The 14,576-nt window shown below is 48.0% G+C and overlaps 1 protein-coding gene across 1 annotated transcript; it reads left to right on the top strand.

Moving 5' to 3' along the window:
- The first annotated feature begins 704 nt into the window (after positions 1-704).
- Positions 705-2,053, top strand: LOC125549533 (transcription initiation factor IIA subunit 2-like). Its single transcript, XM_048712928.1, has 3 exons — positions 705-839; positions 951-1,001; positions 1,874-2,053. Exons 1-3 carry the CDS (start codon positions 705-707, stop codon positions 2,051-2,053), a joined length of 366 nt encoding a protein of 121 aa, XP_048568885.1.
- The last annotated feature ends 12,523 nt before the right edge of the window (positions 2,054-14,576 follow it).

Genomic DNA, 14,576 nt, shown 5'->3' with positions numbered 1-14,576 from the left:
AAAAAAAATTGATTTCAGCAAGCCTGCCTCCGTCACTAACTAAAAGGTGCAGTGCCTGTAGGGGTGGGGGTGGAATCGGATTGATGTATATCCGTATGTACGCCGGTAAAGTTGTGCCATGATCTAGGCTGTCCGTTTTCGATCCAACAAAAATATAGTTATGTTCTGCAAGAAAAAGAAACTGGAAACGTGATGGGTCGAAGGTGCCCTTGGGCCTTGGCCAGCGTGACTCGGCTAGCAGGGGCAAAAGGGGAATTAATCCGCAGAACCGACGTACCGCCCGCCGGCGATCCCGGCTATATATACCTTCCCCCGGCCGCTTCCCCCTCCTCCCCCGGCCGTATATAAGCACCCAGATTCGAATTTCGCCGCTCCTCCCCGTCCACGCGCGATCCCGCTCTCCCCTCCCGGACCTCGCCGGCAAGCAAGCTCCAAGGCCTTGCCGGCCCGTCCGCGGCCCCAGATCCGAAGCGGCTACCAGTACCAGCGCGCCCGCAGCCGATCGACCACCCCGCCGGCCGGTAAGAGCGCGCCGGCCTTTCTTCGCGGTTGCTTTCCGGGTGGAGGGCTTTTGGTTGCCGGGGGCCGCGGGGTTGATTGGTTCGGCGGAGGCGCCGCGGGGGACGTCTAGGGTTTCTGAACTCTGACGCTTACTGTTGATTGATCAACAGGGACAGGGCCACCCGGAGGTCAGGGGAGGAGGGATGGCGACGGAGGCGTTCGAGATGTACCGGCAGTCGGAGATCGGCTACGCCCTCACCGAGACGCTGGACGAGATGGTGAGCAGCGGCGTGCTCAGCCCCGACCTCGCCATCACCGTCCTCCTGCAGTTCGACAAGGTCCCCTCCCTCCCCCTTGCTGCTCCTGCAATAAACTTATCAATCAGCATGTCCTGCAATAAACAAACTGCATGCATGCCGGATGTTTTGATCCTGGTCTTGTTGTTTCAGTCCATGGGACACGCGCTGGATAAGCATGTCAAGAGCAGGGCCTTCTTCAAGGTACCAACCAACCAAATTGCCTACTCTCTTGTGCTATGCATTCATCCATCCCTGTGATTGTCATGTAGTACAGGTTTAATTTGTTTCAAGGGAATAATGCACTCATGCTGAAATACCTTGCTGTTGCTACCTGTTACTGATAATGCAGATCAGCTACACATTTTTTTTTGTCTTCTGCTTGATGCTATGTATGACGTACGACTTGTGTGCTTAATTATCAAGTAAATTGTTCTGCGTGTTATTTTCCAGTTCTTTATTGAGGAGCAGATTTATATATACTTCTCCGGAAAAAGATACCTGAACTTGCGTGTGTGCTAGATAGCCAAATTACGACAGTTTGTTTAACCTCAGTTGGGTGATAAGTTAACACATGTTCCAGGAGATCTGTTTGCTTTGGTCCAAAAAATAAATTAAAAATGTAACTGTATATGTGCTCATGTTGATTGCTTAGACTATCAGAGGGTAAACTGTCCCTTTCCTGTTCCTGACTTATATCTGGACCTACTGGATGTTTTCATTCTTAACTTGACATATCACGATAGTTTCTCGCAATAGTTTCCAAGTAGTATTTGATCTTTTTTGCCGATCGAGTTTCCGAGAACAGACTTATGTGTTCCACTGTATTAGCGACACAAGAAGGGGGGACCTCCTTTCCTGTATCCCAGCCGGGAAACAATTCTGGAAACAACAACCATTTTTTGCATGTTTCTGGCATGCCATCTAACAGAAAGCTATACTTTTCTACATGGCAATAGCTTAACTCAAATAGTTCACCTCGCTATATTTTGTCTTCACAATGTTGCAATCTCTAGTCATGTTTCCATCCATACATTGATTTCATTCACATGATTGTTTTCCTCTTGTCTTGACAGCGCGGCAATCTGTGCACATACAGGAACTGCGATGACGTCTGGACATTAATCTTGAGAGACGTGACGTTCAAGAACGAGGATATCGAAACAGTCCTCCACAAAGTGAAGATCGTCGCCTGCGATTCTGCTGTGCTTAAGAAGCCTCTCAAACCTATTACTTGCCATCAGTGCCAACCATAGTCCACTTCATGATGCACCAGGCGCCATCCCCAAACTACGGCTTATGGAGCATCTAGGCAACTTCCATTGTGCTAGAGCATGGTATTTGTGAAGTTGTTATTGTTTGCATCGCCACTGGAATGATGGTTTCGCTCTTTCGTGTCAATAACATAACTTATGGATGAGTGGAACTACGAATAGAATGTGTCATCTTTGTGATTTTCTGTATTCAAATACACATATCCTTACACAAAGTAGATCTGGAACTATATATATGTAATAAGCACTACATAGTACATACAGACAGAACTATTTACAAGTTGAAAGTGAACATTTACTCCAAGGACAGCTGCTGAGAGTGGAACTTGAGCTCGTTGTGGAAGCTTTGTAACACGAACTGCTCCTCCGTGATGAGAATCGTCACGCTGCACTCCGACTTGGAGAATGACTGAACGCTTCTCTCCTGTTCTTCCGGCGTGTTGGGAAACATAGTAGGAAAAAAAAGAATCGCCCTATGAATCAAACTCCCAAGAGTACAACGGAAGATGTGTTGGTGTAGCATTGGTACAGATTCCTTACAACCTCCTATAACCGCGAGAATTTTCTCTCACAATCTCTCTGTCGGCCGGTATCTCTGTGTGTGTTTGTGCGGGTGCGCATGAGTGAGAAGGAGGGCGGGTGAGAGAGGGGGAGGGGGAGAGGGGTTGAGGGAGAGGTTCCGGAAGTACTCGATACTCTCATAGTCTGTGAATTGAACATATCGTTACCACTTGCATAAAAATACTTATAACATTGTGACGATCAGATCTCGAAGTATATCATTTAGTTGGGTATGTCCATGTTCTGCCAACAATGTGTTTCATTATTGTTGGCATCCTTATTACTTTAAGAATGCTTTTTCTGTATTACTTTAAAAATGGCCATAATCAGGAAAATAAGATCATCAACAACATATGAGCTAGTCTTAGAAAATAGACTAGGTATCTACTTGGTGTTTATTATTCCACTCATGCAAATGGGTTTTTGTCCAAATCTCGTATATATGCAGACTCGAGAACCAATGCAACTATAGCATAGCATAGAAAATAAACATTAATTACAAATTTATAAATAAATAATAACATTTATTATTGTCTCTAGTGCATATTTTCAACACGGTGGAAGTAGTCGGTCACTATCTTAGGATGGTCGAAGTTGTAAGGGCATCTCCAACGCGGGCCTTCAAGCCTCCTGCATACGTCTAGGCCAGACGTGTTGTGCCCTCCAACGCAGGCATGTATCGGTCCACGGGGCGGTCCGGGCGTACTTTTTCCCGCAAACCGGAGACAAAGTAGGGGGGCTTTGCGGGCGTACGGACCGCTGCCATGCCCACTCCTAGCCGCCCTGGTCCACCTGAAACACCCACATGCGTCCGCACGCATTCTCGCCTGGCGCTACCTGCCCGCATTCGTGTCATCGGAGAGCGGCCGCTACATATTGACGCCGGCACAAGACGGACACGACCTCTCACTGCCGGCATTGAAGCGGCGCAACGGCTGAGAGAGCGCCGCCCACTGCACGCCCGGCTAAACACGCCTCCTCACCGCATTCAAATGGCCGCAGGCTTCCAGCCTTCGTCTAGTAAACCCACGCATGTGCCGAGGAACCTACTCTGGCCTCACGTCTGTTCGCGCGAGCCGCCCGTCATTAAACACAATGCCAGTTGGCTTCGGCCGTCCGCCCACTATTTAAACCATGCCAGACGCCGGGCAAAAATCACACCACACCCGCTCCCATCTCTTCCTTGCACCATTTTTTTTCCAAAATCTCCATGGCATCCACCAAGCTGGCGCGTCGTTCAGCAACTCACGGCTCCAAGCCAGCTCGCCGAGGAGTGGCAAGTTGCTCCAGGGCGGCACGTGGGGGAACACGGTGGCACGGGCATTGTAGCTACCATCGATGAAGTCGTGTCATACTGATCCTCCCGTGCCTGGGACCACGCCATCCACCGTCAACGAACATGTAAACGCGCCCTACCGATGGAAAAAGAATTCGGCTTCACGGAGATCGATGAAAACGGTGGCCAGCATGTCCGCACTAGTCGCCATCATAGAGGAGAAGTAGAACATGGGAGGCCGCCGCCGCTTGGGTCCCATGAAGGTCGCCTCCTCGGCGATGCCGGCGTACACAACCTATGTCTTTCCGTGTCGCAGGCTACCGTCGTCCCCTTCCCCTTCGGTTGAAGCACATCTAGGCGGTTCCACTCCGATAAGCGGCGCCACCGAAGATGAGGAAGCGAGCTTCCTTTTGCGCTGAAGCATATACCTCTGGGGCTCACGACAGTCCGATGAGCGAGATACCGGACATGGAGAAGACAATGGAGATCTGCCGCGGCCGGCCATAGACTAGTCAAGGGTATCCTTGTCGTGGGAATGGATATCCGCCGGCACCGGCCGTAGACTAGTTTTACAACTTTTACCTTAGTTTGGTATAGTTTTAGTTAAAAAATGATAGAAATATAATGAATTTTTTCCGGTTTATATGAAATCTGCCGCGTTTGCACGAATTTCGTACGACTAGTTCAAGTAGTTGTTGGAATGTATGCGGTCAGCGTTGGATGGCGGCCTCCATCATCAGTGTCCGCGGGCTGATCCCTTGTCCGTGAACAGATGCCCAAGCAAATTTGCGGGTCAGCGCTGGAGATGCCCTAATATGGCTGGTCTGCGGAAGGTCAAACCCTCTGCTTGCTGTGTCCTTAGATACTAGTAGGAAACCTTTTCCCTTGATTTGCTGCATACGGATGTTAAATTGATGGTTTTCAAATCGACATAATGAAGATGTTGGGATTTGACGCAAAAAGAAGAGCATTTTGGGGTAGCCCGAAGTTCATATCCTTCTAGTACAAGCACCTCTAGGGTGCCTTTGTACTCTGTTATTAGAAACTCAATAACAAGTCTAGCAGCTTGACGTTTATCTCTCTTGTAGAACATAACCAACCCTTTTCCCTTTCGACAACAATCCTTCATTGCCATATGTGGCATTCCAAGCTTCCATCTCAGCCATTCCATCTTGCTCCTAGACATCTTTGTCTCCTAAATAAACAATACATTAGGGTCCTCCTGCTTGTGTACATCCATAAGCCCACAAATTGTTGGGTCATTCCCCAAACCCCGACAGTTCCATGTGATTAGTCTCAGTTCTACTCGCATGGCTATTCAGACAACCCTGCATTCGTTTTTCATACATGTTCTGCTACCCCTATGATATGCGCTTCTTTGGTAAACCACCATCTAACATATCACATTGGTTGGTCCTTCACTCCTCTTGAAGCCTACAACCTGTTGGGGAACGTAGCAATAATTCAAAATTTTCCTACGTGTCATCAAGATCAATCTAGGAGATACTGGCAACGAGAGAGAGGGGAGTGTATCTTCATACCCCTGAAGATCGCGATGCGGAAGCGTTACAAGAACGCGGTTGGTGGAGTCGTACACGCAGCGATTCAGATCGTGGTCGATTCCGATCTAAGCACCGAATAACGGCGCCTCCGCGTTCAACACACGTACAGCCCGGGGACGTCTCTGTAACACCCTCGATGCGACTATATCTCCCACGTGTCGAGGCACGACTTAAAGGCATAATCGCATTGAAGGCATATGTCGCAAAGTCAGGTAATCATCACAAACATCCCATGTAATATAGATAATAAAAGGGATAACATAGTTGGCTTACACTCGCCACGTCAATCAAGTACATAAATAACATTACATCAACCAAACACTCATGGCCTGACTACGGCGCCAAAATAAAAGATAACCCAACATGCGACACGGTCCCGATCACCCCCAACAGGGCACCACTACTGATCATCAGGAAAGGAAACATAGTAACGTTGAGAGTCCTCGTCGAACTCCCACTTGAGCTCGAGCGCGTCACCTGGAGCGGAATCATCAGGCCCTGCATCTGGTGTAATAGTAATCTATGAGCCACAGGGACTCAGCAATCTCGCACCCTCGCGATCAAGACTATTTAAGCTTAATAGGTAAGGTAAGGTAAATATATATATGGAGCTGCAGCAAGCGACTAGCATATATGGTGGCTAACTTATTCGCAAAAGAGAGCGAGAAGAGGAGGCAAAGCGCGAGCGAGAAACTAGAGGACAACCTGCGCAAACATTACTCCAACACCGTGTCCACTTCCCGGACTCCGCTGAGAAGAGGCCATCACGGTAACACACTCGGTTGGTTCATTTTATTTAAATTAAGGTTCAAGTTATCTACAACCGGACATTAACAAATTCCCATCTTCCCATAACCGCGGGCACGACTTTCGAAAGTTCAAATCCCTGTAGGGGAGTCCCAACTTAGCCCATGACAAGCTCTCACGGTCAACGAAGGAATAGACCTCCTCCCAAGACGTTCCGATCAGACTCGGTATCTCGGTTCTTCAAGACACTTCGACAAGTTAAAACAAAACCAGCAACACCGCCCGAATGTGCCGACAAATCCCGATAGGAGCTGCACATATCTCGTTCTCAGGGCACACTCAGATGAGACTAGCTACGAGTAAAACCAACCCTCAAGTTGCCCCGAGGTGGCCCCGCAGGCAGCTCAGTTCGGACCAACACTCAGAGGAGCACTGGCCGGGGGGGGGGGGGGGGGGGACGGGGGGGGTTAAAATAAGATGACCCTTGAGTCCGCGAAACCCAAGGGAAAAGGGGTAGGTGGCAAATGGTAAAACCAAGGTTGGGCATTGCTGGAAAAGTTTTAATCAAGGCGAACTATCAAGGGGTTCCCATTATAACCCAACCGCGTAAGGAACGCAAAATCCGGGAACATAACACCGATATGACGGAAACTAGGGCGGCAAGAGTGGAACAAAACACTAGGCGAGAGGCCGAGCCTTCCCCCCTTTACCAAGTATATAGATGCATTAAGATAACATGGCAATATAATGATATCCCAACAAGTAAATAAATGTTCCAACAAGGAACGGCCTCCAATCTTCACCTGCAACTAGCAACGCTATAAGAGGGGCTGAGCAAAGCGGTAACATAGCCAATCAACGGTTTGCTAGGACAAGGTGGGTTAGAGGTTTGACATGGCAATTTAGGAGGCTTGAAAGCAAATGGTAGGCATCGTAGCATTGGCATAGCAAAAGAGCGAGCAAACTAGCATAGCAAAGATAGTAGTGATTTCGAGGGTATGATCATCTTGCCTGCAAAGCTGTCAGAGTTGACTGGATCCCCGAAAGCAAACTCAACGGGCTCCTCGTTAGCGAACTCATCTCCCGGCTCTACCCAAACAAGACAAACAAGCAACAAGGACACAATCAACCACATGCAAGGATCAAACAATATGGTGCAATGATGATATGCTATGCAGGATGCGATGTGGGATGCATATGCAAGATGTGACAAGTAATGCATGAACCTGGACTCAACTTGGGAATCCAAGTGTGCCACTGGAAAGATGAGATGAAATCACTTGAAAACTATATAAAGAACGCCGGAATCGGAGTTACGGTTTGGAAATGGCAAGCGATTCAAATATGACCACGATCTGCGATTTACAGCAAGTAGCCATCTAAATGCAATGAGATGACCATGCTATAGTAAACAAACATGACAAGAAAATACATGGCAGGGATGCATTCAAGATGCTTAACAAAAGTCTAGCACTGAGCTACGGCCAATTCATCCATTAACAGGTTCAAACAAGCATGGCAAAAATGCATATGGTAAACAGATCTCAGACTTAGTGAAATTAACACTTGTCTGAAATTTCAGATCAGGTAGCACTCTTCGGAGCAACAAAACTACATGCTACAGGATCTGAACATGGCAAAGTAAAACATGGCATGGAGCTACTCAAAAAGCTTAACAAAAGTTCCTTAGTGACCTTGAGCCAAAAGGGATCAGAAAACTCAATTGCAAGCATGTGAACATAGCAAAAGCATAATCAGTTTTCAGACTTTGTGAAAACCGGCACATGCTGAAACATAACTCAAGTAGGCATGTTTACGAGCTCGATGCACTTACTACGGAGCAAGTCATGATAAGCTAAGCATACATCTATCAAGAACACACAAAATGCAAGCTATACATGGCAAGAACAATAACATAGCATGCACGGATCAACTACAACATCATCGGCAAAATTGCAAACAAGTTGACAATCTGCCCAGATTCACAAAGTAGCGAAAGTAGAGCTCGATTGACTCAAGCTAGGGTGCTCCATAATTGCAAAAAAAGACATGGATGGATAGAGCACTACAAGATTAATAAAACATCCTTACTGATCATCCCCAAAAGAGGCACGGATCACTAGGAAACAACATGAACATATGACAACATGGGATAAACCGCTCAAGGACTTAGTGGAATTGCTAAGTCCCTGAAAACAGAATTACCAAGTGACTCACTTGGCAAGCTTGTGCTAGTCACCACACACATCACAAAAATACATGGGTTGCACCTCTGGAAAGATGACAAAACCCTTAACAAAACATATGTAGAGCATCAGGGCATATCATGCACACAATAATCATGGCAAAAATGACAAATGTCTAAATGGAGTAGCAGATCTGACAATTATCTCAAGTAGCCCTCTTCTAACAGCATTTCGGGCGTCAAGATGAACTCAAATGAAAATGATGCAATGGAATGAAATGATGTACTCTCTGAGACAAACATTTTGATATGCTATATGCCAAAAACGGAGCTACGAATGCGGAGATACGATGCTATGAACATGAGCACATGGATTAGGGTTTCGGGAGAAAGTCAACCCAAATCACTCCGGATCTGAGATCTGCACGCTTCCCGAGGTTCGACGGGGTCCCTGTTCGCCGGAGTTGATGAAGCTCGCCGGAGAAGCGGGGGTCGGCCGGATCTCGCCGGATCCGGGCCGGGGCGGCGCTAAGGCGACGGCGGCGGTGAGAGGCGCCGGCGGGGGCGCGCTGCGGCGCGGCGGCGGTAGCCGGAGCGAAGGCCGGGCGAGGCGGCGGCGTCGACGCCGGCGAGGGATGGGACGATGGCGGCGGCGGCGCAAGGGACCGGCGACGGGGAAGAGAAGGCGTGGGGCGGCGCTGGCTCTTCTGGCCGGGAGGGCCGGACGCGGGCCCCGCGGGCCCTGGCGGCGGCGGTGGAGTGGGCGCCCGGGCGGGCGAATCAGAGGGCGACAAGTGGCGGCGGCGGGGTGGAAATGGACATGTCCGGCGGCGGGATTTTTGTCCGGTCGTGAGGAGAGGGAGAGATCTAGGGTTTGCCCCGAAAATTTCGGGGAGTGATCTTTAAATAGAGGTGGAGGGAGCTAGGAGAGTCCAAATGAGGTGCGGTTTTTGGCCACGCGATCATGATCGAACGCTCTAGATGATGGAGAAGGGTTAGGTGGGTTTTGGGCCAAATTGGAGGGGTGTTGGGCTGCAACACACACGAGGCCTTTTCGGTCCCTCGGTTAACCGTTGGAGTATCAAACGAAGTCCAAATGGAACGAAACTTGACAGGCGGTCTACCGGTAGTAAACCAAGGCCGCTTGGCAAGTCTCGGTCCAATCCGGAAATGTTTAATCCCCACACACGAAAGAAAGCTAGAAATGACCATCGGAGGAGAACGAAGCGCCGGAATGTAAAACGGACAACGGGGAAAATGCTCGAATGCATGAGATGAACACGTATGCAAATGCAATGCACATGATGACATGATATGAGATGCATGACAACGATAACAACACACGGAGACAAAGACCTGAACCCGAGAAAATAAAATAACTTAACGCCGGAAACGGCAAGAGTTGGAGTACAAATTGGGAAAGTTACATCTGGGGTGTTTCAACACTCCACCACTACGAAAGGATCTCGTCCCGAGATCTAGGACTGAAAGAACGCCGGGTACTCAGAACGGAGGTGATCCTCGCGTTCCCAGGTAGCTTCACGGTCGGAATGGTGTGACCACTTGACTTTGAGGAATTTGATTGACTTGTTGCGAGTCTTGCGTTCAGTCTCTTCAAGAATAGCAACGGGGTGCTCACGATAGGAGAGATCTTCTTGGAGCTCAAGTCCTCGAAGTTGACGGTGCGGTCAGGAGTCTTGAAGCACTTCCGGAGCTGAGAGACATGGAACACATCATGAACATTTGCAAAGTTTGAAGGAAGCTCGAGTTGATAGGCGAGATCGCCTCTCTTGCTGACAATCTTGAAAGGTCCCACGTATCTAGGGCAAGCTTCCCTTTGATACCGAAGCGACGAGTACCTTTCATAGGAGAGACGCGGAGGTAAACATGATCTCCGATCTCAAAAGCCAAATCACGGTGCTTACTATCATAGTAGCTCTTCTGGCGGGATTGGGCTGCTTTGAGGTTATCTCGAATGACTTTGCACATTTCCTCTGCCTCTGTGATTAAGTCGTTTCCAAGAAGCTGACGTTCACCGGTTTCGGACCAGTTGAGAGGGGTACGGCACTTCCTGCCATACAGAATTTCAAATGGGGCCTTGCCCGAACTTGCTTGAAAACTATTGTTGTAGGATAATTCAGCATAAGGAAGACAATCCTCCCACTTCATGCCGAAGGAGATCACACAAGCCCTGAGTATATCTTCAAGAATCTGGTTGACACGCTCGACTTGACCGCTAGTTTGAGGATGGAAAGTTGTGCTGAAACGGATGTTGGTGCCCATGGCCTTCTGAAAAGAATCCCAAAACTTGGAGGTAAAGATGCTGCCACGGTCTAAAGAGATCACTTGAGGAATACCGTGCAGAGAGACAATTCGAGAGGTATAGAGTTCCGCCAATTGAGCTGCAGTGATCGACTCTTTGATAGGCAGAAAGTGAGCCACTTTGGTGAGTTTGTCGACGACAACGAATATAGCATCATTGCCACGTTTGGACTTTGGAAACCCAGTCACGAAGTCCATTTCAATGTGGTCAAACTTCCATTCTGGAATGGCAAGAGGTTGGAGGAGACCAGCTGGTCTTTGGTATTCTGCCTTCACTCTTCTGCAGACATCACATTCATTCACGAATTGAGCAATCTCTCGCTTCATTCGAGTCCACCAATAAGCCTGCTTAAGGTCCTGATACATCTTCGTACTCCCAGGGTGGATGGAGAGGAGAGAATTGTGAGCCTCGTTCATGATCACTTTACGAAGTTCACCTTTGGGCACAACAATACGATCCTCGAAGAAGAGAGTATCCTTGTCATCAAGGCGGTAGCACTTGTACTTGGGTTGACTCTTGGCAATCCCAATCTTCACCTTTTTCACCATAGCATCAAGAAGCTGGGCTTGGCGAATCTGGTCTTCCAAGGTAGGAGAGACTTGAAGGTTGGCGAGGAAACCTTGAGGAACAACTTGCAGATTGAGTTTGCGGAAAGCTTCACAAAGCTCGGGTTGATAAGGCTTAAGAATCAGACTATTGCAGTAAGCCTTCCTGCTCAAAGCGTCAGCAATCACATTGGCCTTGCCTGGAGTATACTCGATACTCGGATTATACTCTTGAATCATTTCGACCCATCGAGTTTGCCTGAGGTTGAGATTAGGCTGAGTGAAGATGTACTTGAGACTCTTGTGATCAGTGAAAATGTCCACTTTTCTTCCCAATAAGAGATGTCTCCAAGTCAAAAGAGCATGCACAACTGCCGCCAACTCGAGATCATGAGTGGGGTAGTTCTTCTCATTAGGCTTCAACTGGCGAGAGGTATAAGCCACAACTTTCTTCTCTTGCATCAACACTGCGCCAAGACCTTGGAGAGAGGCATCACAAAAGACCTCGTACGGTTTGGATTCAACAGGCGGAGTCAGAACTGGAGCAGTGATCAATTTCTCTTTCAAAGTGTTGAAAGCAATGTCACACTCCGGAGACCAAACGTACTTGACGTGCTTCTGGAGGAGATTAGAGAGAGGCTTCGCGATCTTAGAAAAGTTTTCAACGAATCTTCGACAGTAGCTTGCGAGTACGAGGAAGCTACGGAGTTGCTTCACGTTCTGAGGAGGTTCCCAATTCACAATTGCAGACACCTTCTCAGGATTCACGGCAATTCCCTTGGCAGAGATGATATGACCAAGATAAAGAACCTCATCGAGCCAAAATTCGCACTTGGAGAACTTGGCGTAGAACTGATGTTCTCTGAGCTTATCGAGTACCAAATGCAAGTGCTTGGCATGATCTTCCTTGTTCTTTGAGAAAACCAGAATGTCGTCGAGATAGACCAAAACAAAGTCATTGGTGTAGGCGTTGAAGATGAAGTTCATCATGCGAGAGAACGTCGGAGGAGCGTTGACGAGGCCAAAAGACATGACAGTGTATTCATATGAACCATAGCTTGTCCTGAAAGCCGTCTTGGGAATATCTTGCTCACGGATTCGAATCTGATGATAACCCATACGGAGATCAAGCTTGGAGAATACTTGGGCACCTTTGAGTTGTTCGAACAGCTCATTGATGTTGGGAAGTGGGTATTTGTTCTTGATGGTCTTCTTGTTCAATGGACGGTAATCGACACAAAGTCGGTCCGTTCCATCCTTCTTCTTCACAAAAAGAACACCACAACCCCATGGAGAAGAACTAGGCTGAATGAGACCCATTTTCTCTTGAATATCGAGTTGCTTCTTCAGCTCCTTCAACTCTTCAGGTCCGAGCTTGTAAGGGCGCTTGCACACTGGTTCCGTACCGGGCTCAAGATCAATAACGAATTCAACTGGCCGGTGCGGAGGCATTCCTGAAAGCTCTTCTGGAAAGACGTCTTGATATTCGCAAACGACTGGAATTTGCGAGATAGCATCCTGTTCACCCTTCTCATTGAGAGAAAACAGACGGATGGTATTATCCCGAGCGGCAAAGACAATTACATCCTCAGACGAATGAGTCAACTGAATCTGCCTGGCTGCACAATCAAGCTGAGCCTTGTGCTTAGAAAGCCAATCCATCCCGAGAATAAGATCAATATCCGAGTTACCAAGAACCATTGGAGATGCCAGAAACTTGAAATCATCCATCATGATAGAAATATCCGGAACCATCATACTAGAACTTAGACGCTTAGCCGGAGAGACGACTTGCATAGCTCTAGGTAAAGCCTTAGTACTAAAATTGTTCTCCGATGCAAATGGGAATGACATGAAGGAATGCGATGCACCAGAGTCAAAAAGTACTTTTGCAGGAATATCATTAACAGGAAGGTTACCCATGATGACATCTGATGAATCCTCTGCCTGAGCTGCATTCATCAAGTTGACCTTGGCATGCTTGGGGTTATGCTTGACCACAGCTGTACTTGCCGATCTCACAGGAGGAGGAAGATGCCTCTGGTTGAGACACTTGTTGGCATAGTGACGCTTCTGTTTGCACTTGTTGCATGTGACCTCTGAAAGCGGACGGTGGTACGGAGCACTTGATCTTGGAGCTTGAGACGAAGTCTTGTTCTGAAAGCCAGGGTTGGGGGGGGGGGAAGAACCACTGCCACCTTTGCTCTTCTGCTGATATGGCTGACGGAACGAAGGAGGAGGAAGCTAATACTTCTGCTGCTTGGCCACTTGAGTAGAGGAAGAAGGAGTAACATCTCTGGCTCGCTTCTTGGAAGCATCACACCTCAACTGAGCAGCCTCTTGCTTCATTGCCATGTTGTAGAACTCATCGCACCTCAAGGGCTCAAAGAGAACAAGAGCTAGCTGAATTTCTTCTCTGAGACCACCCCTGAACTAGTATATCATGCTCTTCTCATCAGGGACGTCGTGCTTGGCAAAGCAGGCAAGCTTTTGAAACAACTTGTTGTAGTCATAGACAGACAAAGAGCCTTGCTTCAGGTTGCGGAATTCCTCACACTTACTTTCAACCACGCTCTGAGGGATGTGGTGAGCTCTAAAATCTTGACAGAATTCATCCCAAGTGATCACACGTCCACCTCTGGAATCCTTGTACTGCTGGAACCATTCTGCAGCTTGATCTTTGAGTTTGAAAGAAGCGAACTTGACGAAATCTTCAGGCCTGACGTTACTGCACTCGAAATGCTTGCACAGATCCACGAGCCAATCGTCAGCATCGGTTGCCTCAACACAATTGCTGAAAGTCTTTGGCCCATTAGCAAGGAACTGGTTGAGTGTAGCAAAGTGATTCTAATTGTTGCCTTGATTCCCTTGGTTGCCTTGATTGCGCTCTTGGAGAATTTGCATGATCAACTGTGTGTTTGCATTGGTTGCGGCCATCACGGCTTGCCATGCCTCCGGAGGAGGTGGAGGTGGTGGCGGATCTTGATTCTGATTCTGATTGGTGCTCTTAGCGGGAGCCATCCTGAAGAGGTTGACCACCGTTAGCACATAGACAGATAAAATGAAGCTGAATCCAAAGGAATGAAAATTGCAACATAAAGTCTTCACATCCGAACAAAATGAACGAATGCATTCCTCTTGAAATGGTCACATATCCATAAATTGAGAAGCCACGTAGAATTCAGATAGAGAAATAAATCAACAAGGTACGGATCAAGAACGAATAATCGGTAAGAAATCCCAATCTCAAACCAATATCCGTGGAAGAAGAACTAGAGCTACAAGAATTCCCACCTATGAAACTCC

Source organism: Triticum urartu, chromosome 3, assembly GCF_003073215.2.
Source record: "Triticum urartu cultivar G1812 chromosome 3, Tu2.1, whole genome shotgun sequence".
NCBI classification, from domain to species: Eukaryota; Viridiplantae; Streptophyta; class Magnoliopsida; order Poales; family Poaceae; genus Triticum; species Triticum urartu.
Note: the sequence above shows the minus strand (reverse complement) of the source record. Positions and strands in the feature narration are given on the sequence as shown.